The sequence below is a fragment of the Microcebus murinus genome, chromosome 2 (genome assembly GCF_040939455.1).
Source record: "Microcebus murinus isolate Inina chromosome 2, M.murinus_Inina_mat1.0, whole genome shotgun sequence".
In the NCBI taxonomy this organism is placed as follows: domain Eukaryota; kingdom Metazoa; phylum Chordata; class Mammalia; order Primates; family Cheirogaleidae; genus Microcebus; species Microcebus murinus.
The window spans coordinates 68,666,440-68,693,260 of NC_134105.1; the positions used below are offsets into that span (position 1 = coordinate 68,666,440).

At 33.6% G+C, this 26,821-nt stretch overlaps 1 protein-coding gene and 1 pseudogene across 1 annotated transcript in view; one reads left to right on the plus strand and one right to left on the minus strand.

Moving 5' to 3' along the window:
• Nucleotides 1-26,821, minus strand: part of COL24A1 (collagen type XXIV alpha 1 chain) — a 279,723-nt gene that overhangs the window by 73,405 nt on the left and 179,497 nt on the right. The window contains exons 33-38 of the mRNA XM_076010342.1: nt 23,977-24,030; nt 23,703-23,756; nt 22,168-22,221; nt 21,905-22,012; nt 10,390-10,443; nt 8,517-8,624 (exon numbers count right to left, since the gene is read on the minus strand). Of these exons, the coding sequence (XP_075866457.1) occupies nt 8,517-8,624; nt 10,390-10,443; nt 21,905-22,012; nt 22,168-22,221; nt 23,703-23,756; nt 23,977-24,030 (432 nt within the window). The remainder of the gene's footprint in view (nt 1-8,516; nt 8,625-10,389; nt 10,444-21,904; nt 22,013-22,167; nt 22,222-23,702; nt 23,757-23,976; nt 24,031-26,821) is intronic.
• LOC142869775 (uncharacterized) lies at nt 13,824-13,914 on the plus strand (annotated as a pseudogene).

Sequence of the window (26,821 nt, forward strand, 5' to 3'; positions counted from 1 at the left end):
TAAAACTAGAAATCAATTCCAAGAGAAAACCTCAAATCTACACAAAGTCATGGAAATCAAACAACTTGTTGCTGAATTACCATTGGGTCAATAATGAAATTAAGATGGAAATCAAAAGAGAATTCAAACTGAAAGACAATCATGCAAAATCTATGTGATATTGAAAAGCAGTGTTGGCAGTGGGGGTGGGAGTGTGTGAGTGTGAGGTGGTTCATAGCCTTAAATGCTTACATCAAAAAGACAGAAACATCACAAATTAACAACCTGAAATCACACCTCAAGGAACTAAAAAAGAACAAACCAAAGAGAGGAGAAGAAATGAAATAACAAACCTCAGAGCAGAACTAAATGAAATGAAAATAAACACACAAAAAATTACAAATGGTCAATAAAACAAAACGTTGGTTCTTTCAAAAGTTAAACAAAATTGATAGACCACTAGCCAGATTAGCCAGAAACAGAAGAGAAAGGGTTCAAATAAATTCAATCAGAAGTGAAAAAGGAGATATTACAATTGGTACCACAGAAATAAAAATTATCATCTATCACTTTATGAACAATTCTACATACACAAACGAGAAAATTTACAGGAAATGGATAAATTTTTGGAACCACATGACTTCCTAAGCTTGAATCAGGAAGAAATAGAAATCCTGAACAGACCAATAATGAGTGGCAAGAATGAAACAGTAAAATTCTCCAACCAAAAAATTCCCCAGACTGGACAGATTCACAGTTGAATGCTACAAGACCTACAAAGAAGGAATGGCACCTATTCTACTGAAACTGTTCAAATACATTGAGAAGGAGGGAATCCTCCTTAACTCATTCTACGAAATCAGTATCACCATAATACCAAAACCAGGAAAGGACATACAAAAAAGGAAAACTATAGACCAATATCCCTTACGAACCTAGATGCAAAAATCCTTAACAAAACACTAGCAAACTGAATTCAACAGCACATCAAAAAGATAATTCACCACGATCAAGTGGGTTTCATTCCAGGAATTCAAGGATGGTTCAATAAAGACAAATCAATACATATGATTCACCACATAAACAGAATTAAAAACAAAGATCATATGATCATCTCAACAGATGACAAAAAAGTATTCTATTGACAAAAACCATCAACAAACTAGATATGGAAAGAACATACCTATAATAATAAAAGCCATATATTACAAACTATACTGAATGGACAAAAGTGGAAAGCATTCCCTTTGAAAACCAGAACAAGACAAGGATGCCCACTGTCACCAATTCTATTCAACATAGTACTGGAAGTCCTCGCCAGAGCAATCAGGCAAGACGGAGAAATAAAGGACATCCAGATAGGGAAAGAGGAGGTCAAACTATCCCTGTTTGCCAAAGATATGCTCTTATACCTAGAAACTCCACCAGAGACTCCACCAAAACTAGACTCCACCAAAAACCAGAACTGATAAATAAATTCAGTAAAGTATCTGGTTAAAAAATTAATGTACAAAAATCAATAGCATTTCTATATATGAATACTAGTCAAGCTAAGAGTCAAATAAAGAACTCAACACCATTTACAGTAGCTACAAAGAAAATAATACCTAGAAATATTCTTAACAAAAGAGGTGAAAGATTTTCTACAAGGAGAACCACAAAACACTGATGAAAGAATCATAGATGACATAAACAAATATAAAAATGTCCCATGGTCATGGATTGGAAAAATCAACATTGTTAAAATGTCCATACTGCCCAAAGTGATTTGTAGATTCAATGCAATTCCCACCATAATACCAACATCATTTTTCACAGATCTAGAAATAGAATCCTAAACTTCATATGGAACCAAGAAAGGGGCCCAAATAACCAAAGTAATTATAAGCAAAAATAATAAATAAAACTGGAGGCAGCACATTACCTGACTTCAAATTATATACTACACGTAATCAGAACAACATGGCACTGTTTAAAGGTAGACATATAGACCAATGGAACAGAATAGAGAACCCAGAAATAAAACCATATAGCAACGACCAACTGATCTTCAAAAAGGAGACAAAAACACACACTGGAGAAATGATGCCCTATTCAATAAATGGTGCTGGGAAAATTGGATGGACACATGCAGCAGAATGAAACTGTTTCTATCTCTCACCATATATAAAAATTAACTTAAGAGGCATTAAAGACTTTGTATGTAAGACCTGATACCATAAAAATTATAGAAGAAAACATCGAAAAAACTCTTTTAAACACTGGTCTAGGCAAAGAATTTATGAGTAAGACCCACAAGCAAATACAGCAACAACAAAATTAAATAAATAGGACTTAATTAAATTAAAACATTTCTGTATAGCAAAGGAAATAGCCAACAGAGTAAATAGATAACATACATAATGGGAAAAAATATTTGCAAGCTATACATTTAACAAAGGGTAATATCCAGAATCTATAAGAACTCAGACAAATCATCAAGAAAAACCAAATAACCCCATCAAAAAGTGGGCAAAAGATGTGAACAGGTTTTTTTCAAAAGAAGATACACAAATGCCCAACAAACATCTGCAAAAATGCTCGACATTACTAATTACCAGGGAAATGCAAATTAAAACCACAATGAGATACCACTTTACCCATGTCAGAATTGCCATTATTAAAAAGTCAAAAACCAATAGGTGTTTGTGCAGATGCAGTGAAAAGGGAACACTTATACACCGTTGGTGGGAATGTAAACTAGTAAAATTACTGTGGAAAGCAGCACAGAGATTTCTCAAAGAACTAAAAGTAGAGTTACTCCTTGATCCAGCAATATCTCTACTGGATTCCCAAGGAAAAGAAGTAATTGTATCAAAAACACACCTGCACCTGAATGTTTAGTGCAGCACATTTCACAACTGCAAAGATATGGAACCAATATCAACTGATGAGTAGATAAAGAAAATGTGCTGTGTGTATGTGTGTGTGCATGGATATAATGAAGTACTACTCAGCCATAAAAAGGAATGAAATGATGTCTTTTGTAGCAGCTTGGATGGAACTAGAGACCTAAGTGAAGTATCTCAGGAATGGAAAAACAAATACCACATATTCTCACTTATTAGTGGGAGCTAAACGAGGGACATATATGGTCATAAAGAGATGTAATGGACATTGGAAACTAAGAAAGGTGGAGGGGAGGGATAAAAATTTACCTGTCAGGTACAATGTGTGTTATTCTGGTGATGGGTAACTGAAAGCCCTAACTTCTGCATGATATAATTCATCTATGTAACAAAAGTATATTTGTACCCCCTAAATTTTTTTTGAAATAAAAGAAAAGTCAATGACATAGCTAGGTTAAAATAAAAAAAAAAAAATAGAAAAAGAAAAAAAATAAGACTTTCTAGAAGTCATGTACGATACTTCTCTCATATCCCATTGGCTAAAATTTAGTCACGTGGCCACACCGAGCTGCAAAGAAGGCCAACATTTAGTGTTCATTCTGGGTAACTATGTGCCTCACTGAAAATCAGGGTTCTATTACTAAATAATAAAAGATAATATTGGAAGGCAACTGTAAGGTTTTTGCCATGCGTTTCTTCATCAAACAACTGTTGGAATTCTTCCTAAAGCAGGGGGATTCATTATTCCACTCTCCTTCAAGACTCCATGACTTACCTAATATCTTATCTCTACCCAAGTCATGCATACTGGGTTCCATATAGTAGCTCACAAATGCAACTTGGTGCCCAATAAATTCCTAAGAAATTCATTGAAAATATAGATTCTTGGGCCTCAAAACTTTGAGATTCTGATTTAGTGAATCTGAGAAAGGCTCCTGCAAGTTAAATCTTAAAAACAAAACTCTAAATGATGCTGGTTAATGAGTATGTTCGATCTGTAAAAGTGCATCAAGTTTACACTTACAGTATATTTACAATATATGCATTTTTCTTTATTTATATTATGCTTCGATAAAAGGAATTTTTAGTGTTAAAAAATAAACTCAAAGAGGAGAAAGATTAATATTAAAGCATAAATAAATGAAATAGAGAACCATAAATAAAAGTTGATTAAGAAAACAAAGTACTCTTTGTTTCTTTTTTGTTTTTCAGATGAAACTCTATTTTGTTTTACTTACAAACAGTAAAATTCCCTTTTTTTATGTATAGTTCAGAGAGTTTTTTACATGTATAGATTTCTTAACTATCACCATAGAGAGGATGCAAAGCAGTTCCAGTACCGAAAGACTTCTCTCCTGCTGCCACTTTGTCTTCACACTCTCCTCACTTCTAAGCTCTGGCAAACATAGATCTGTTGTTTATTGCATTTTTTGTGAGGGGAGGAGGAGAGGGTATTTCCAGAATATTATATAAATAAAATCGTATATGACATGACCTTTTGAGTTTAAGTTCTTTGAGCATAATTCTTTGAAGATTCGTCTAAGTTCTGATGTGTATCAGTGGTTCATTCCTTTGTATTGTTGATACTATTCATTATGTAGATGTACCACAGTTTATTCATCCACTGAAGGACATTTTGGATGCTTCTAGTTTTATAATATTGCTATAAACATTTATGTGTGGATTTTTGTGTGAACATAAACCTTCATTTCTCCAATATGCATACCTGAAAGTGAGATTGTTTGGTCATAAAGCAAGTACACGCTTAGCTTTTTGAGAAACTGCCAAACTGTTTTCTAGAATGGCTATGCCATTTTGCATTCCTATCAGCAATGTATGAGAGTTCCTTTTGCTCTGTATCCTCATCAGTATTGGATATTATCAGTATTTTTTATTTTAGCCTAACTCTAAAATAAAAAACTACCACTCTCCTGGTAGTTTTAATGTCGATTTCCCTAATGACTAATAATACAGAAGATCTTTTCATATGCTTATTTGACAACTTGACATCTGGAAAGTACTCTTTGAACTGACTAATAAAATAGCTAAATCTTTGGCAAATCTGATCAAGAAAAAGAGTAGACACAATAAAACCACATTAGAGACAAGAATAAGGACATGACCACATGAAAAAAAATTAATTCTAAGAACATAGCAATTATAAGTTTTACCCACTACATTGAAGATCTAGATAAAATAGATGATTTTTTTGGGGAAAAAACTTTAAAAGTTTAGTCAAGAAGAGAGAAAATTTGAAAAAAAGTCAAAGACCTACTGCTAATAAAATATCATCATGCCCAGATTATTTTAAAGGCAAGTTTTATCAAGATCTTTAAAGAACAGATATTTATGTTCTGAAATGTTACACAGAGAGAAAAATCTGGAAAATTTACTACCCCTTTTTTTAAGGATTACTCAACTCTTATACCCAACTTAATGATACTACACTTTAAAAAAAAAATCCCCAAAAACTATAGGCCTATTTTGCTTACAAATACAGATACAACATTCCTAAGATAAACTAAATGCAATAAACTAAAACAAAACTCTTAAATAAAAGATTAGAAAATGGAATCCAGTATCATTAAAAGAATCATATTAATACAATCATATCTAAGTAAGATTTACCGTAGGAATTTATAGTTAACTCAACTTTTAGAAATCCTTGTTTTAACAAACAAAGGAAAGAAAGCATGGGACTATCTAAACAAATGTTGTAAAAGCATTTGATAAAATTCAACATCTACTCCTCATCCAAACTCTCACTTAAGAATGGAAATTTCTTTAAACTAATAAAGGGTATGTTCTAAAAAAGAATTGCAAATAACACTTGACAATAAAACATTAGAAGCATTTTCACTAGAGATAGGCACAAGACAAGATTTCCACTATCATGACAGCTTTCTATTCACCATTATACTAGAAGTTCTAATCAATATACTAAGCCAGGAAAATAAATAAGGGGAGGCGATATTATTTGCCTAAAGAATCCATGAAAATAAGCTACATTCAGTGACGTAGACATAATATCAAAATATAAAAATAAGTAGTTTTCTTACACAGCACCTCCAATATGATGAAATGGAAAAAAGATTACATTAGCACTGAGAATAAAACCCTAAAAAAACTAAGAATAAACCTAACAAATGTTTAAGAACAGAGATAAGGGAAATAACAAACCTTTGTTGAAGGATAGAAAGAAGATATGAGTAAAAGGAAAGACATATGGTGTTTCTCTAGAGAAAGATTCAATATTAAAGGAAATTGATGAGGCCAGGAGTGGCACTCATGCCTATAATCCCAGCCCTTTGGGAGGTTGAAGCAGGAGGATTGCCTGAGGTCAGGAATTCCAGACCAGCCTGGGCAACATAGTGAGACCTTGTCTCTACAAAAAGTTAAAAAGAAAAAAAAAAAGGAAATTGATGAGCTGATTCTAAAGTTCATCTGAAAGAGGAAATCACAGTAAGAGCCAAACTTTTTTAAAAAATGAATTATGAATTATTTGCCCTAACAGATCTCAAAAGGTATTGTAATAGTATAATAATTAAAATAGTGTTATTGACTCAGAAATACAACTACCAAATCAAGAGAAGAAACTAGAAAAAAAAAACAGACCAATGAATACTTGAGAATTTACTTCATAGGAAGGGTAGCATTTTGGAAAAGCACATTTTGGAAATGCATTTTGGAATTAGGACAATTATCTATCAATTTGGAAAAGAAAATTAGTCTTCTTCAACTCATACGCCAAACAAAACAAAACAAAACAAACAAAAAACTCCATATGTCCTAAAGAGTAAAGGGTAAAAATGAAGCTATCAAAGTATTAGAATATGGAAAAATATTTTTATATATTTTAAGTAGAGAGTGCATTTCTAATAAAGAAATAAAACTCAGAACCTATGAAGGAGGCCCGGTGCGGTGGCTCACGCCTGTAATCCTACCACTGTGGGAGGCCAAGGTGGGTGGATTGCTCGAGGTCAGGAGTTCGAAACCAGCCTGAGCAAGAGTGAGACCCCGTCTCTACCATAAATAGAAAGAAATTAATTGGCCAACTAATATATATATAGAAAAAATTAGCCGGGCATGGTGGCACATGCCTGTAGTCCCAGCTACTTGGGAGGCTGAGGCAGAAGGATTGTTTGAGCCCAGGAGTTTGAGGTTGCTGTGAGCTAGGCTGATGCGACCGCACTCATGCTAGCCTGGGCAACAAAGTGAGACTATGTCTCAAAAAAAAAAAAAAAAAAAAAAAAGAACCTATGAAGGAAAAGACTGACAAGTTGGACTATGTAGAAATTAAAGTGTTGTGTGTAACAACAGATATGTACAAAGTCAAAAGAGAAATGACAGAAAGGGAATATATTTGTAATATATTTTATAAAATATTTAACAAAATTATGTTAATATTTAAAATTATATGAATGGCTACAAATCAATAAGAAAAAGACAACAAGATAATTTGTAAAGTATATGTGAACAGGCAACTTTCAGAGGAAAAAAGTACCAATTACTTAGCTGCAATTGGAAAATGTAAATAGAAAGAAAAAAATGAGATATACTTTCTTATTTATCAGACTGGCAAACATTAAGAGAATTAATATGAAATGGTGGTGTTGGGAGTGTAAATTTGGTGAAAACTCTTGGGAAGGCAGTTTGGAAATGGGTCGAAATTTAAAAAGTAAATACTTTTATAGTGAAAAATCCAAAGTAGGAGCCTACTTTGAAGGAAATATTTTTTGGATGTATCAGTTCTTATGTTTATTAAAAATTAATCATATTATAGAATGTTTTTGAACATATAGGCCAAATATATAGGAATATTAGTAATTTAAATAAAAGAAAGTAAGAAAAGCCTGGAGTAGTAAAGAAAGGAATACTTAAAATGAGCCTGGGGGAAACTTTCCCCAGACAACAAATGGATTATGCAATGGTCTCCAAAAAGCCTTTCTGAAAAGTCTAGCCTTTGTGGCATTTAAATGGAGACCAGGAAATACACATGCATATCGTAAATAAGCTTATGAAACAGAAGATTAAATTGGAAAATCTTTTAAATATTTTGCATCTCTTTCATGCTGTGACTTTCTGAACAATTTTCTGAATAATTTTGCTACTATAGGTTCTGAAGTATCATGCCACACTTGTTTCTAACGTCATGCAAAATTCATGCAAAAGACTGAAGATATAATTACATGTTAGATTTATTACAGCTGGTTAGACAAATAATTTCCAGATAAAGTATGTGGAGTCCAAGACATAAGAAAACTCATTTCAAGTAAACCTAATTTTCAAAGCAATTTGTCAACCATAACAGCATAGTTCTGTACAGATACTAAATCCTGATTTTAAGTGTGAGGCATATAAACTTTCCTACTTAGGATAGGAGTTATCTGATTTTTTTAAAACCTCATTTCATATTTTATTTCCATTTTCAGGTTTTTTTTTCCCTTTCCTTCCTCATGTCCAGAAACCACTAAGCCATTTAAGTACTGTGGAATGCTTACAATTCTCCACATCCCACGGAGGTAGATTATTTTCAATGGAATTATTGCCTTCTCTGTAAAGTTAATCAAGGGATGAAGCTTTAAGGACATGGATACATTTCTTTCCCATCCACAGTGACTCAGTTCTGGAAACAAAGCAAATACTGACCACAGCACCTCTTGTTCCTCTGGCACCCTTAGGACCACTTTTCCCAATTTGTCCAGGAGAACCTCTGCTTCCAACTTCTCCTATGGGTCCTATTTGTCCTTTATCACCCTGTGGATGACATTAGTAAGAGAGAAAGTAAGAAAAAACAAATTTATTCTTAGATAATGATATCATACACCTGAATGTCTCTAGAGGATATTTATTTGGTAAGCAAAATTCTATAAAGAGTTACTTTGCTTTAAGTTAACAGCATTACAGACTACCACTAACAATAATAACATACAACTTCCACACGTGTTATTTTAAAGATAAAAGTAATTTTTGAAAAAGAAGATTAAAGAAATAATGTTCACCAAACAAGCACGGGACATCTGGTGTTCATGCTGAATTCCAAATAAACAATTTTTTTTTTATTTTGAATTTCGCTATATATGTATTTATGCATATATATATATTATTATCATGAGAAAACAAAGGCCCTATGACAAGTCTGTTTCTATAGACAATTTCAAAGCCACAATGATCTGTTCAATGCAAAAAGGGCTCCAATGTGCAGCTCTGTATACTCAGATTATCACTGACTGGTTTAGAGTATACATTCAAATATTTGTAACATTTTTATATTATTTTACATTTTCTGAAAACTGGTTACCTTCTGTTTTTCATTAGACTGACTGACCTTTCTTTAGCACCAAAATACAGCTGCTCTTAAACAACATTGTGTTATTCATTTTCTGAAAATGGAAATCAACCTATTCTATTATTGATAATCAAGAAGATGAAAAGAAAAATAAGCTGGGAACACAGTCAGGAAATTTTTGGTATTCTTAACAGTTTCCAGGTTTTATTTTACTTTCCCAGGGGTGCAGGTTGTTGTAAAGACCTGCACAAAATATAGTAAAACTATATTTTTACTAATGTTGATTTTAGACATGGCACAATGTATAATGAAAGAAACTTCAATAGTGGGGTTATTTTCATGGGCAAGAATAGCAACTAAAAGTTATCTCATTCATTTCTCTTTGTTGTTAATCATCCCTTCTACTGTTCAAAAGTTCTGAGAAAGGTAGACGAGGCATGTATGTGTAGAATGCTAGAAGAGGACTTTGGAAACCACAATATTGTGTGATGTAAAGTTAATTATAATAAATATGTTTTGAACTTTCATAGTACAAAGGGAAAATGATTCCCATGTTTCATCAATATTTGAACAAATTATTGATTCTATAAAAAATAAATTTTTCATTATACTAGAATTTAGAATTTTTAGAATCTAGAATTTTTAGAATCTAGAAATTTCATATTCTGGCTCATGTATTAGAATTTTATAAATATATCAAGTTTCTTTAGTAGAATACAAAGCAAGCAAATAAAAATATTCTTGATTTGTAGTTCCTAATATATGAGAAAAATAAAATCAATCATTAACCTTTTCAACTTAGAAATATAATAATAACAAACCCAGAAACAATTATAATCATATTATTTTCCCCTCAAATATTTTACTAAAGTTGTTATTGAATAGCACAAATTATATAGTATTTTCCTTTTACCTCTTTTCTTGCCCATGGTTTACTAAAATAATTTTTTGGCAAACAGGAGGTGAAGTAAAAGCCAAGGTTTTCTTACAAGCTACACACTGGAAAATTTGCTTTCAAATAATCAAGGTGATAAGTACTCCTAAATGGAATTAAACATTACTTTTTACAAATGTTCTTTTTTTAAGCCAAATTTATAAACCTTTATTATTTGATATATAGTACAAATAAAAACATTACAGCATTCTATGGAGCTTGGGATACATCAGAAGAAAAAAGAACCAGAATAAAAAGATGTTAAAAAAAAACAAAACCCCAAAACCCCCTAAACTTACCTTTTTTCCTGGACGTCCTCTTTGTCCTGGAATTCCCAGAATTCCTTCAGGTCCCTGAAATATTTAATATAAAAAAGGAAATACACAGTTAAAGAAAAGATGAAATGGAGTGTTTGAATACTTATATTAACAATAGAACACTAGGTAAGAATGAGGGTTCATTTTCAAGAATATTATGTTTCTATAATTACTTATAAAGAAATCATAATGATTTAGGGATGTAGCTGTTACTAAATATAAAGTTGACACACACAAACTGGCCAAGATAGATAAAATCACACTGTTTGTTACTCTAGGAAGAACATTACTTGGTTTCAGGACAACAATTTTAATTAGTAAGGATTTAATTAAAGTAAACTCATGCCTTCTATGGCACAAGTTCTTATAAAAATAAAACAAAGTAAACCCAACTGCATCCATTGCAGCACTTCTATGAGCTATTATGAGCTCCATAGGAAAAAAAAAGAGTAGGAAATACAGGGAGAAAAAGGAGGTAGTCATATTAAACTATTTAAAATAATATTTTCATTTCAATCTGTATTTTGTTTAGCTAAAAGTAGATTAGAAGTTTTCAATATAAAATTTTTTAGTAAAAAGTGGGACACTCTATGAATTTTCAGATCAATAATAGCTAGGCTTAAGTGAGATCCACAGTCAAGTTGCAAGTTCTAAAATGGTTAATAATTAATCACAGCATTCCAAGATTCCTTTCATTGGTTGGAAATGAAAATGGAAATCTTAAATTTGTGTCCCCAAAGCTTGGCAAACTGAAAAATGATGTCGACAAGAAATAAATTGTGGTTTACCGCTGTGCTATGTAGGCTCTCGATAAATATTTGTTGAACGAATAAACAGATACCTAAGGAAATGACTCATGCCTTATGCTTCTGAGCAAATGCTCTTCTAGCTTCAGAAAGTTGCTGAATTTAGAGGCTAAAGCTATTATGCTTGATTGCTGTAGCTATAGCTGCATCCAGAGGTAGAAATGATAGTTGCACTATTCTGAGGATTTCTTTGCAGTTAATGAGGCCCTTTAAAAAAAGGCTGATTAACCTTCATAGAGATTAAGAATGTGAAGTTTTAAAAATCAGACTGTTCCAGTTTCATATTCTGGCTCTGGCACTTATTAGCTACGTGGCCATAGGTGGAATGTTTAACTTTTAAAGGCCTCAGTTTCCTGTTAAATAAAAGGGGCATAATAAAACTCTTCAAAGGCTAAGATTAAATAAGATAATGCATGTAACGTTTAGAAAGGACTAGACATAAGGAAGAACTCAATAAATACTAGTTCTCACTAACTTCTGCTGTTTTTCAAAAGTGTATTATGCAACATTTAAATATATGTAAAAATGTTAAAAGGTACTAGAAGTATATATAAAAATGTTAAAAGGTATAATAAAAACCTATGTACCCACCTCCTACATTAAGACATAGAGCCAATATATGCATTTATAATTAAAGCCCCATATACACAGCCCCCATATACCTTTCCCAACACATCACCCTCTTTCCCCATTCAGGTGCAACCACTGTTCTGAATTTTATTATTCCCATGCATTTCTTAATACTCTTATTCTATTTGTATGTATCCCCAAGCAGTATATGGTTATTTTACATCTTTTTATACCCAAGTAGTATCATACTTTATATATTTTTCTGGAACCTTTTTAAAAACACAGTTTGCTTTTGAAATTATTGTGTCTTTAATTCATTCACTTTTTTTTTTTTACACTACTGCAGGATTCTATGTTATTATCAAAACACACTTACTTAACCATTTTTCCTATCGATTAACCTTTAGGTACTAACAATGCGCAACACTCAGTGCATATCTCTATGTGCTCATGTCAAGAGTTTTTTAGAGTATATACTTTGAAGTTGAACTGCTGGGATGTAGGATCTATATATCTTCAGTTATACTAGATATTGCCAAATTGTTCTCCAAAGTGGTTTTGCCAATTTATTTAATACAGTCCCACAGCTATGTTTAAGAGTTAGTTCCTCTATATTCCCTACAATGCTTGGTACTATCAAACTTAAAACGGATACAAAATGATATGTTATTTATGATTTCAATTCATATTTTCTTATTGCATTATATATATATGTTTTTATAGATGTTTGTATTTTGTTCATTCTATATATCACAAATCTCTTCTAGCTTGTAGCTTATCTTCTCACTTTGTTTATTGTAACTTTTACTTAACATAAGTTTGCAATTTTAATGTAGTGAAATTCATCAATATTTTCTTTTCATTTCTTTTAGTGTTTTGTTTAAGAGATCCTTACTGTTTTCCTTCCCCCCATGAGATCAAAACATATTCTCTTAAATGTTTTCTTAAGAGCTCTAAAAATTTGATTTTCACAGTTAAATATTTAATCAAGTTGGAATTTATTTAATAATTATTTGTGTGTGTGCATATACATGTGGAGGAGTTTCTTTTTTTCTATTTCGATAACCAATTGTACTAATACCATTTATTGAAAATTCATAATTTCCCATAGATCTGCTATGCATAATCAATTTATCAAATACCAAGCTGCAAAATATACTTAGATTTGGGTCTAGGTTTTCTTCTATTTCCATTGGTCTGTCTGTATGTTTATGAATGAGTGTGACACTAACTCAATTACTCTAGCTTCAATAATAAGATATCAGGTAGGTCAAGTTCTCCATTTCACCTCCTCCACCAACCCCCACCTCTGCATAACTTGTTATTTAAAATTGTCTTAATATTGGCCATTTGGCTTTTCACATAAATTTTAAAATCATGTTTCATCGATTGAGTTTTATTAAAAAAAAATCCCATATGGATTTTGACTGAATTCGTCCTAAATTTATTAACTAACTTAGGACAGAATTGATAATTTATATTGAGCTTTCCTATCATGAAAATAAAATAACTGCCCATTTTTCTAGATCTTCTTTAATACAATGTTATAATTTTTTTTAATTGTAAAAATTGTCTATAAAATTTCTACAAATATTTTATTTAGATTTATTTCCCAGGTACTTAATTTTGTTGCTAATTGTGTTGAAAATTGTATTAAAAATAGCTTTTGAACTGCTTGTTGCTGGTGAAGAAGAATGTAATCTATTTTTGTTTGTTTGTTTATTTATTTACTTAGAGATAGGGACTCGCAATGTTGCCCAGGCTGGACTTGAACTCCAGGGCTCAAGTGATCTTCCCACCTTTGCCTTCCAAGGTAGCACTACAGGCATGTACCACCACACCCAGCTTATTTTTGTATATTAATTTAATATCCAGAATCTTGCTGAACTCTCATTAATTCTCATAATTTATAGATTATTTCTTTTGTTTTGCCATGCTGGCTAGGACCCTATGTAAATGTTAAGTAGAAATGATGAATAGTGGTAATCTTAGCTCACTTCTTTCAAGTTTTACCATTAGGTACGATAGTTAAGTTTGTTCTTGTTTTGGAAGCAAATATACTAAAATGGGAATAATACAGAGAATGGCCCCTGCATAAGAATGACATGAAAATTTGTGAAGCTAAATTTAAAAAAGGATAATAGTTAATGTATGATATGAATATTAAATTTTACTAAATGCTTTTTGTTTCATCTATCAAGAGGATTTTAATTTATTATTTTCTCCCTCCCCAATTGTATAATTTTTTAATATATTAAACTTATGTTGCAATACTGGTGTCAGAGGGAATTCACAAACCCCTTCATTATATCAGTACTCCACAACTGCACTAAATTCATGTATTCTCATATCAGCTGACACATGGTGATGCTACCTGCCAATGAATAATTCAGTTTAGGCATCACTGTGTTTATATAAGTATTTAAATATTAATAAAAACTTGTGTATCTGCAGTACATAATCAAAATAAAAATACAAGTTCTGATACTGGTAACAAGCATTAGTTTCATAAATGTATATAATTGAGGCAGGTGGTATTATTCTGAAAGATGACTTACACATTTAGTTCTATCTTCAAACGTCCATTCTTGCCTTATTTTCAAGTTAATAACCTTGCCTCATACTTCATCTAGATATAGTTGCAATCAAACATGAGCTGCTCCTCTTCCTAACACCTAACCTGCTGACATCCCTGCTCATGTACCCACATGTTCTGCCTCCTTTCTCTTACAGAGGAAGAAGCGTCCTTCCCTGGGGGAGGCCAGCTCCTCACTTGTGCTCTGAAGTCCATGCCCTCTCACTTATACAAGGCCCTCCCTTCTGAAAGAATCCCCCCTCTTTCTCGCACTATCAATTTTTCTCTGGATCTGGATCATTTCCAACAGCATTCAAACAAGCTTAAAATTACTCATTAAAAAAAATCCTCGACTTCATGTTTCTTCCTCCTTCCCTCCCTCCCTTCCTTCCTGTTTCTTATGTACTTTTAGAGTCCCATTTTCTGTTCGCATTCACAGCAAAACTTTTTGAAAGACTTGTTTATGCTCATTGTCATTATTTTCTTACTTCTCATTCTCTTTCATTTCATTTCATTTCTTACCACATCTCTCAAAGTGCTCTTTTCCAGTTTACCAACTGATCTCCCTAGAGCCAAGTCAGAGATCAATTATCTGGCTCACTTTATTTGAAATTCTTCTATTTTTTCACAGTCTCGAAACTTATTTAAGCCTTTGTTTTCATGGCAGCATGCTTTCTTGGTTTTATTTTATTTATTTATTTATTTATTTTGAGACAGAGTCTTGCTTTGTTGCCCAGGCTAGAGTGCTGTGGCGTCAGCCTAGCTCACAGCAACCTCAAACTCCTAGGCTCAAGCAATCCTCCTACCTCAGCCTCCTGAGTAGCTGGGACTACAGGCATGAGCCACCATGCCCTGCTAATTTTCTTCTATACATATTAGTTGGCCAATTAATTTCTTTCTATTTATAGTAGAGACGGGGGTCTCACTCTTGCTCAGGCTGGTTTCGAACTCTTGACCTCGAGCAATCCGCCCACTTTGGCCTCCCAGAGTGCTAGGATTACAGGCGTGAGCCACTGCGCCCGGCTGCTTCCCTGGTTTTGCACTAACATTTCCTAATATGCAAGGTCCTCCTCTGCCCAACCTTGTAATATTGAAGTGTCCTCTTTATTCTTTTTAGGTGATATCTTCCTGTTCTCAGCATCAAAACCTAAGGCATTGTCATTCTTGCCATCACAAGACACACAGATTTAATATTGGAAGGGAGTAAAAGAGGGAGGTCAATGGCTGATAAATTTAAGAGACTAAGCATTTTGATAGTCAGAGCATTACCTGAAGAGACTACTAAATTATAAGATTAGATTAAGCATTCAGCTGAATTGGATTTTAAATTTTCTCCTTGCCTCCTGCATTCACCCACTATATCTCACTGATCAGTATGTAGGGGCTTGTGAGGAAAACCAGATGAGTCAGAAATAAAGAAACTACATATTTGTACATCCTTAAATACAATTTGTAGCCCTGTTATGCATTTAATGGTATGACCATCCTCTCAGTTGCTAAGGCTAAACCTAGAATTTTTTCTTTTTTCCCACTTTCTCAATATCTAAACCAGCAGCAAATCCAATCAGCTACACCTCCAAAATGTCTTCAATCTGACCACTATTCACCATCTCTATTGCTTACTTGCATTCAAATCCACCATCTTTTTCATCTAGACTACTGCCACAGTCTTCCTTCTAAGTGGTTTTACTCCCATAGTCTGTTTCTTCACAAAAGCCCAAATGATTGTTAACAATGTTAAGCATACACCTCTCTCTGTTTAAAACCTTCCAAATGACTGTCCATTGCAATTAGAATAATCTCCAAAACTATCATCATGGTCTGTAATACCCTGCTTGATCTGGCTACTGTTCCTCTGACATCATGTTTTCCAGTTATTTATTAATACTACACTCTAGCTACATGGGCCTTTTTCCTGTTTTGCTTTGGTTTGTTTTTTAAAAATAGGCCAGGACCCTTTCTGTCCTAGGGCCTTTGCATTATATATTTCCTTCTTCCTAAAAAGCTCTTTTTCTTAGCTATTCACATGGCTGGCTTCCTTCTATGCTTAAGTGTGTGTATCAATGTAAACTTAGGTGGTACTTCTGTGACAATTCCAATTTAAGGTACACATTTTATTTAATCCATCAGGTGATGATCATTTGGGTTGCTTCTAATTTTTGGCTATTATGAATAACATGCTATGAACATTCATGTATAAGTTTTTGTTTGAATATCTGTTTTTAATTCTCTTGGGTATATATGTTGGAATGAAATTGTGGCTCATATGGTAAGTCCATGTTTAACATTTTGAGGAACTGCCAATCTGGTTTACAAAGAGGCATCATTTTATATCTCATTAACAATTTATAAGGGTTTAATTTCTTTAAATCCTCATTAGCACTTGTTATTTTCTGTTGTTTTGGTTATAACCATCCTAGTGGATGTGAAGTAACTCATAGTTTTGATTTGCATTTTCCTGATGGCTAATGATGTTGAGCATCATTTTATGTGCTTACTGGCCATCTGTATAATTTCTCTGGAGAAATTCAAGTCCTTTGCCCACTTTTCAATTAAGTTATTTGTCTTTTTATTATTAAATTGTTAATATATTCCAGATATAAGTCCCTTATTATACAAGTCCCTAATATGATTTGCAAATATTTTCACCCATTCTGCATGCTGTCTTTTTACTTTTCTGATGGTGTCCTTTGAAGCAAAAAACTTTTAATTTTAATGAAGTCTAATTTATCTTTTTTGTTGTTGTTACTTGAGCTTTTGGTGTTATCTAAGAAGGTTTTGCCTAACCCGAGGGCTTGAAGATTTACTCTTATGTTTTCTTCTAAGACTTCCATAGTTTTAGCACTTACATTTAGCTCTATAACCCATTCTGAGTTAATTTTTGTGTGTGGTATAGGGAAAGGTCCAACTTTATTCTTTTGCATGTGGTTATCTAGTTGTTCAGCACCATTTGACAGAAGACTGTTCTTTCTCTCACTGAATTGTCTTAGCACATCACATACTTTTCTAATTCAATTTATTTTATTCTTTTCCTGCAATTTATTTCATCCCTTGAGACAGCCAATGACATTATTGTTAAACAAAGTTGGGAAATTATAGAGTGATTTCCATCAGAGACTATGTTCTTCTTCTGCTTGAAACATTTCACTGGCTTCTCACTGCACGTTGAATAAAACTCAAACTTCTTACTACGACTTAAAGAGTCCTTCATGATCTACTTCATACCTATTTCTTCAAGTTTGTCTCAAACAACTTTTCATTATTCATTATGCTGTAGCTGCAATAGCTTCCTTTTAGTTTTCTAAAATACTTAGCGCTTTCTCACTTCTACATCTTGGCCTTTGCTGCCATCTACCTTGAAGGATTTTCCCACAGTTTTTGTATGATGGTTCCTTTTTATTCTTTAGGTCTCAACTTAATCATCCCCTAATCAGAGAAGCCTTTTCTAACTGAAATATGTTCTTTACTCTTAACAAGTTGGTGTTCCTACCCTTAATCAGTTATTCTCTTTCATTACCCTGTTTATTTCCATCATCATATTATCACAATTTGCAGTGATCTTTAATCTGCTAGTCTTCTGCACTAGATTATAAAGTCTGAGATCAGAAACCTTGCTATTCTTGTTCCTCACTGTAGCCCCAAAGGTTAAAGAGTTCTTGGCTCATAGAAGCTACTCAAAAACTTGTTAAATTAATGAATGGACACCTACATTTTATGGAATCACAGTCTGTCAGGCCGAATAAAAATTTAGAAAATCTAAACTAATGCTTATTTATTAAATTAATTAATTTCTTTTGTTTTGAGAGAGAGTCTTGCTAGTCTAGCCCTTGGTGGGCTAGAGTGCAGTGGCATCATCATAGCTCACTGTAACCTCAAACTCCTGGACTCAAGCGATCCTCCTGCCTTAACCTCCCATGTAGCTGGGACTACAAGCATGAGAAAAAAATGTCTATATTTTTAGTAGAGATGGGGTCTTGCTCATGCTCAGTCTGGTCTTGAACTCCTTGAGCTCAAGCAATCCTCCTGTCTTGGACCCCCGGAGTGCTAGGATTACAGGCGTGAGCCATTGCACCTGGCCACTAATGCTTTATAAAGCCATAGAATCTTTTCTTCCAAAGAAAACCTATATAGAAGCAATCATTTTTGACTGACACAGGAATAGAAGGAACAGAGGCCTGCTAATTCAGTGTTCCTCGAGACACAACCATCTTGGGAGGTTCTGCATATCTCCAACCCCTTTATTATTAATACAAAACCCCTTTATTATGAACTGAGAGACCAAAAAATGACTTGTCCAACAATGTACAGCCCTTTAATGGGAGAGCAGGAGTTTGAACAATGGGTGAACGGTGGTCAGTGTAGGGCTTTCTATTTCTGTATTGCTTTATGATCAAACAGTTCAGAACAAACAAGCCTAACACCAGAGTTACAGAAGCCTTTCAGATGACAAAGATTTAGATAATCCTTTACTCCTGAACACCATAATGCTACTCCAAATTCCCGACTAATTGTTTTTCAGGGTTTCCAAGGAAACTGCCTCAGAAACAAAGGTTGTGCATATCTTATTTTTTTCTAACTATTAATATTTCTCTCATCTTTATGACTTCACTGTTAAGATCTTATTTAAAAAGCTTCTTTGAGAAGGGTGTTTTATTTCATCTTCTCTTAAGATACTCACTTCTACCTAATATACTACCTTAAACAAATCAAACACAGTTTCAATAAATCCAACTGAATTAAGGAATAAAACAAGACAATTTCTTTTTAGTACATTGAACTTTGGAGTTTATAGCTCCACATCTGTTTAGATCTTAGATACCACAGTGGTAGATTTTTTAGCAATAGATGACAGACCATAAGTCAAGCAGATGTTTTTTTCAGATGCTTCCCAACTTTTCTCTCATAAAGATTTATGCATTTAGGTAACTGAGCATTTTAGTACAGAATCAAACATAAAATATACAATTTTTTTCATATGTTCAAAAAAGTCTATATCTTGGGTTTGGAATTTGTTACTGATGCTTCCCTTGCCTTAGTTTTTAATCCAGGCCTCATTCCTTAATCTTCTAGGAAGTAAGAAGAACTTTTATTTTCTTGAAAAAAAAATTATTTCTTTCTCCTACTCTCTTTCTTGTTTATTTTGTAAGAATTCAAGGTAGCATCCTTGTGACATTGCCTAAGAAAGAATTTTAGAAGTGCAAAAATAATCAGACAGCATCAGGCTGTCTGATTAAGCAATAGTTTCTTGGATCATAAAATTCTTTTGAAAAAATATGCCACAGTATTTTTTATTGAGTTTATAAGCTGAAAGGCATTTAAAATTCCAAGGAGAACAACAAAGAGAATAAAAAAGAAACACACATGTGTTGTTACTAAAAAAAGGCACCAAAGATGTGTACTAGGCAGGATTGTTCCTGGGAAAAATTATGAAGCAGATGAAATCTGTGTTTATCATTTTTCCATGAGTTGTTTTGAGCCTCTTTTTCATCTGTGCTCTGCCCATCACCAGCTGTCATGCTACATCATCCCTCTCTGGGATTGTCTGCTGTGTTATTCTGTGATGTGTGTTTGGGTCTTCTTTGTTTTCTCCATCCCTATCAACTCTTAAGATTCTGGCAGGGAACTAGGCTAGTTGATTTAAAAAAATACATGCTAAGTATGAAAATTGTTAGTAGCTTTTTTATATCAAAACATAAATTTGACAAAAATTCTCAAGAAGATAATCACACTTTCTTGACATTTGGTACTTGGCTTCTCTGTGGGTCCATGCTAATGGAAGAGGGATGAGTTCTCTAAAAAGATGAAAACTACTAAGAACCCTAAAAGGGCCAAAGCTGGTTACCTCATGGATAAATGAGGCTTAGAGACCTGCAAGTCAGAAAATAAAAGAATTAGTACCAGCTCTGCCATCTGCTATATTATCTTGTAGAAGTCTCTCAGCTTTCTCTGAGTCTGAGTTTTTTCCAGTTGCAAAATGGGGAATAATAAAATCTGTAGGTTATTGGGAGGGTTCCATGAGAGTATGTAAGTAAAATTATACTGTTTTGTGCCTGGACCAATGATGTCTAAGATTGTTTTGGAGAAGATTTCCTCACATTTTGTGTTTGCTGTGGTGGGATACCCAGCACAATTTCTCAGGACTGAGAGGGCAGGCCAAAGGAGAAATGGGCACTTTACCATTATCGTAAAGCTGAAGGGAAAAAAGACTCAATTTGCCAGTGTTCAAAACATGTGTGACATTTCTGATTTATCTTTATTCTTCAAATGTCCATTTTAAATATGCTGGTATAAATATCTATTATTTTGAGGAAGATATGTTACAGCATTAATTTAATTGCTGCTAAAGGAATTATAATCATTGGTAAATATGAATGGTGAAATGGCCAGTTTATACTTCATGATATTTGTTGTATTCTTCCAGATAGAACTTTCCTCTTAGTCCTGCAAACCTAACTGAGACCACTGGGGCAGGGGTGGCCATAGGATTTTCAAAGATCTGGAGGTTAGAAGCCAGAAGAAGAGAAGTACAGGAAAAAAAACACGAAGATGACAAGTTTTATAAATCATGACTTTGTCTCCCAAACTGAACTGCATGTTCAGTTTACTCACGATTAGTTCCTTAGTCTTTCCTGAGCCCCCATGTGGAAATGCTGAAACACAGAAGCCCGGTGGTTTACGGGAAGGAGTAAAGACAGAGTGTCTGCTTTTGAAGAGCTATGAATTCTCTGAGGGAAGAGACCCACATGTTTAAAAGGTACAATCTTTAAAAGGTTGAATAAGACCGCCAGAGTCCAGAGAAAAGAGAAATCATTTTCTGATGGCGTCCAAAGGAACAACTCCCAAGATAGGATAATATCTCAAAAGGTAAGAAGATTTAGAAAAGCAAAGACAGAATAATCTTGGGAAGAACTCATGTTTACAGGTATGAGACAAGAAAGAGAGAACAGTAAAGTAAGACAGCAAAATGACCAGAGAGGTTGTCTCTGGAAGAATATAACAAATATCAGAAATTAAGTGTGTTTAAGCAAAAGAGATCATATTATTATTATTTATTCACATCTTCCAACTGCCTCAAGGTAAGAGAATTTGTCCAATATGATATTTAGAATTTCCCTTGAAATAATGTGACAATTTAGAATCACATATTGATTGCTTATATTATGCTTGCAAAGAATTTCTTATTGCATCCTGGAGCTAAGATATTATTCAACAACAATAATGTCAGTTCTATAAAGATCTAAATATACAATCAAACTAAGTTTGAGACAACACAAAACATTCCCTTATACATGCTTTACATCAGAAGTACTATGGCTATGAAAAAAGTGTCCATAAGACACATGGAAGGAGTCTCTTTTCTCTTCGGATCTTAGGAGGGCTGATAATCCATCCTTGATTTTGTCCCTCTTTCAAGCCACAGTTCTACACCTCCAATTACTCACTGGATATATAAGGGGTTAGAGTATGTATGTGCATTTGCATGTGTGTGTACACATATGGGGACTGAATTCACTTAGAATTTGAAAATGAATGCAGTTGTACTCACTGGAAGACCCATTGGACCCATTCTGCCCACAGGGCCTACAGTTCCTGGTAAGCCCATATCTCCTTTTTCTCCATCCTCTCCAGGAAGTCCCCTTCCTCCTGGGGGTCCCTGTAACCCAATAAAAATATTTTTAAAGAAGAATGCAGTGAAATAATTATGCCACACAATAAGCGGGTTTTTGGCACACAAAAGAAATTATGTCTTATATTTTAAAGAGTCCGTAAAACATCTACTTCATACATAATGTTAAAAGTATAATTTACCTTTAATCCATCTTTTCCTTGGAGACCATCTTCTCCAGGAGCTCCTGGTTCACCCTATTTTTCAGCAGAAACAGTAAGGTTTAATTTTTTGCTATATCATTTATCTTATTTTATTTTTTGCCCCTGGCACATAGAGAAAGTAGTATGTTTGTATTCATTTATTTTTATTTCTAAAAAGGATTTGACAGTACAAAAAGTACAATTTAATTTTCCTTGAACAGCTCTGCAGATGATTCAGAGTCAGTATTCTAAATTCAAATGTGAGATGGTCCCAGAATATTCATAAATTTTAGACAATTAAATGTAATATATATCCATTTGATAGCTACAGAAATTTATACAGCTAGACCTGTGTTTCTGAGTTCAATGTAAATACTGCACCTCACAAAATCAGAGTGCCTCACTACACTTAATTTACATGGGTTAATACAACTTGATTCACTCAACCAGAGTTAGATCACTCTACCAGAATTTTAGAGTTTCTATACTTTCTTCCTTACAGAGGAGAGGCAAAGATTAAGGACCTAGTACATTAAAAAGCTGTCCTCTAAATAGATATGAAACTTGCAGAAATGCAGAGCCACACTTTATGGAGATATCAACGTAGCATTGGCTCTCCTGATACTTAAATTATTTAAAAGCACCTTAGCACTTATTCATAGTTGCTGTATCTCTCCTATCACCAACATTTCCATTATCCTCACCTCCCACTCACCCACCTCCCCCAAAGATGGAAAAATGAAAAGACAGAAGCCAAATGCAAAATAAATCTCCCTACTTTGCCTTTTAGCGAACAAATGTCTCTTAAAATTATCTTGGGCACTGTTATCTTAGGGAAAAACTCCTTACCACATTTCAAAATAAAGTCTGTCTATATTAGTATAACTTTTCTAAGCTATCTAGTTACAACTATCTATTATTATGTTCTTGCATCTTGTCAACTTTGCATGATTATAGGTTTGATTTTTTTTATTTTTTAATGATTTTTTTCTTTTATTTCATTATATTATGGGGGTACAGATATTGTTAGGGTTACATATATTGCCCCTGCCACCCCTCTCCCCACCCCACCCACCATGCCAGAGATTCAAGCGTGTCCAACCCCCAGGTAGTGCGCACTACACCCATTATGTAAGTATACACCCTTTGATTTTTTTTAAAGCACAAATTGATTTCAATCTTTTATCTATCTAGTTAGGTCAGGAAATAGTCTAAGAGTTGATAATTGGTATTTTAAAATTCTTTCTTAATGCTAATATTAGTGACAATCACAGTGACTCCACGTTTCTGGCAAGGGTTCTCCAAAGTATACCTGATTTTCAGAAAAGGTATGAGGTTAAAAGTATAAACGCTACTAAACTAGAACAGGAACAGGGTTTGGTATGCAGTTTTAAAAATTATGAAACAAAGACAAACATTTTCTATAATGTATCAAAAAGGTTTATCATGTTATTTTTTAAGTCTAGGTTGAGAAGCTGTGAGTTTCTGAAAAAAAGTGGGTCAGTACATTAACAAGGCTTCCAGTAGGCACTTACCCGTAACCCTGGTTCCCCAGTTCCTCCAACACTGCCTACAGGTCCAACATCTCCCTGAAGAAACAAAGGGAAAGATTAAATTCTTTTCTACTAGAACTGTGTGTCTAATTACGGAGGGTATGTCATAAGGAAGAGGAATTCCAAAACACTTCTCATTTTTATTTGCTGGCGTTCACCTGCTTTCAAGATGGTGGGTGTTTTGCCAAAATGTGGCAAATGTAGGAGATTCTATGGTGAAAGTTTAGAGACTTCCTCTACTTTTTAGGAAGGTTACCTTTGGACCTGGCTCGCCTTGCAGACCAGATTCTCCCTCAATGCCTGGAGGTCCCTACAAGACAATGATTTGACACATTATAAAGGCAATAACCATTTCATAAGATGATGGTGCTAATTTTGAGCTCAAGGGTAAGATATGTGTGTCCAAAAGATTGTCTTTGTTACCCCTTTATATATTTCATGGTATGAGACCAGATACTTTCTGGGATCCTTTAACAGTTCAAATGCCAAAACAAATTCATTTGAAATCAGGACTTTTAAGACTAGGTTCTTCTAATCTTTCCTTTAAACCTTGGTCAAAGAATAAAACAAACAAACAAACAAACAAACAAAAAAAACTACCTCCTATTTCCTCTTCTAATTTTCCACCTTCAAACTTTTAACTATTCTCTGTGTTTCCTTACCTTTTGCTTTTTCCATCCCTTTCTGGTATGCTTTCTGTAACCCACTTCCTTATAAAATTCATTTTTCCTTATTGGTTTCATAGAAAATATCACACAAATAAGAGATGAATTCACATTACAAAAGACTCACATAGCATGCGTACGCACACACGGAACTTCTTTTCCAGTCTTCTCTCATGAGTGGTGCAGTTTTGTTGGGAAGTTTTGGTTCTTATTACTTTGAAAACATATAACTTCTTGCATTTCCCAGCCTGGCTATTTTTAGACCTGAAGCTCCTGATAATGGTGGATGTATTGTTTTTGTCTCCCAGAGACATTTATCTCATTTTTGAGCATACTATGTGTGTCCCTCCCTTTCCCCTTCCTTCCTTTCCTCACCCACACCTCCTTCCTTTCTCTCCCTCTTCTCTCCCTCCCTCTCTTCCTCTCTCCTTTCCTCTCTTTCCCATTTGCTTTTTGTCTTTCAGGGATTCCTCAATGTTTCTGATCCATGGATGACAAACTTCCTTATAACTATTACAGATTAAAATTTCTTTTATATCATCTATGCTATTTTATTAACAGATGGGAGAAAGTTCAGTTTTCCATTTTGACTCAGCTTCTGCAATCCATATTCACTTTGATTTTTGTTTTTTTCCAAAATAAATGTTATACATACACAAAAGAATAGATGGGCTTATAATGAAAAGCCTCAGTCCCATTCTTCAGAGGCAATTACTTTTTGAATACTTTTTGTTTTTAATTCTCCTAGTGGTTACTTCTATAACCCCATAAGTATACCTTAACTTTTGGATGTATTACTTTGCTAAAAGTTTAGTTTCCTTACACTACCTCCTTTTTTTATCATTTCCTCAATTTTTAAATAGTTGCTATATTATTTTAATTCTTCCACTGGTTACCTTTATAACGTCTTCACTGTTATGAAAGGGAGTATAGTGCAGTACTTAAGTGAAAGGGCCCTGAAGTGAGACTGCCTGGGTTTCTGCTCTGCTTCAGAAATTATAGAACTTAATATGTCACACTAAGATTAAACTCTCTCTTGAGAGAATTCCAACTTTATCAGGACTTCTTCCATATCATAATTGTTTTTTGTTTTTAATTTGTTGAGGAACCTCTTACGTGTGTAAAGGTTCCCTATTCTCCCCATCCTTGCAGTATTTTCTAATTTTTGTCTTTTTGACAATATTCATTCTAACTGGGGTGAGGTGATAACTCATCATGGTTATGATTTGCATTTCTTTGATGACTAGTGATGTAGAGCATTTTTTCATATATCTGTTGGTCATTTATATGTCTTCTTTTGAGAAATGTCTGTTCAGGTCTTTTGCCCATTTTAAAATCAGGTTATTTATTTTCTTGCTATTGTGTTGAGTTCCTTCTGTATTTTGGATATTAATACCAAGTCAGATATATAGCTTGTAAATATTTTGTTCTATTCCATAGATTGTCTCTTTACTCTGTTGGTTGTTTTCATTGCTGTGCAGAAGCATTTTAGCTCAAAGTAATCCCGTTTGTCTATTTTTGTTTTTGTTATCTGTGCTTTTGTTATCTGTGCTTATCCCCCAAATCACTGCTCAGATCAATGTTGTGGAGCTTTTCCTCTGTGTTTCTTCTTGGAGATTTATAGTTTCAGGTCTTAGTTTAAGTCATTAATCCATTTTCAGTTGATTTTTGTATATGGTGAGAGCTACAGGTCTAATTTCATTCTTATGCATGCAGACATGAAATTTTCCCAGCACCATTTATTGAATATGTGAATTTGTTTCTAGGCTCTCTATTCTGTACTATTGTTCTTTGTGTCTGTTTTTATGCCAGTACCATGTTGTTTTGGCTTCACACCTTTGTAGTATATTTTAAAGTGAGGTAGCATTATGCATATAGCTTTGTTCTTTTTTGCTCAGGATTGCTTTGGTTCTTTGGGGTCTTTTTTAGTTCTATACAAATTTTTAGTATTGTTTTTTCCATTTCTGTGAAGAATGTCATTGGCATTTTGGTAGGGATTACACTAAACTTATAGATTGCTTTGGGTAGTATGTATATTTTAACAATATCCAAAGAAAATGAAATTGGCATATTAAAGAGAAATCTGCACCGTTATGCTTATTTTAGCATTATTCACAATAGCTAAGATATGGAATCAACATAAATGTTTAACAATAAATGAATGAATAAAGAAAATGTCATATATATATACACAATAGAATACTATTCCTCCCATAATAAAGAAGGAAATTTTGTCATTTGAGAAAACATAAATGAACCTAGAGGACATTATGTTAAGGGAAATAAGCTAGGCACAAAAAAATATTGCATGATCTCACTCATCTATGGAATCTAAAAAAGTTGGTATCATAGAGGTAGAGAGTAGAATGGTGGTTATTAGAGGATGGGGTAGTTAGAGGGGAAAGGAGTTAGGAAGATGATGATCAAAGGATATAT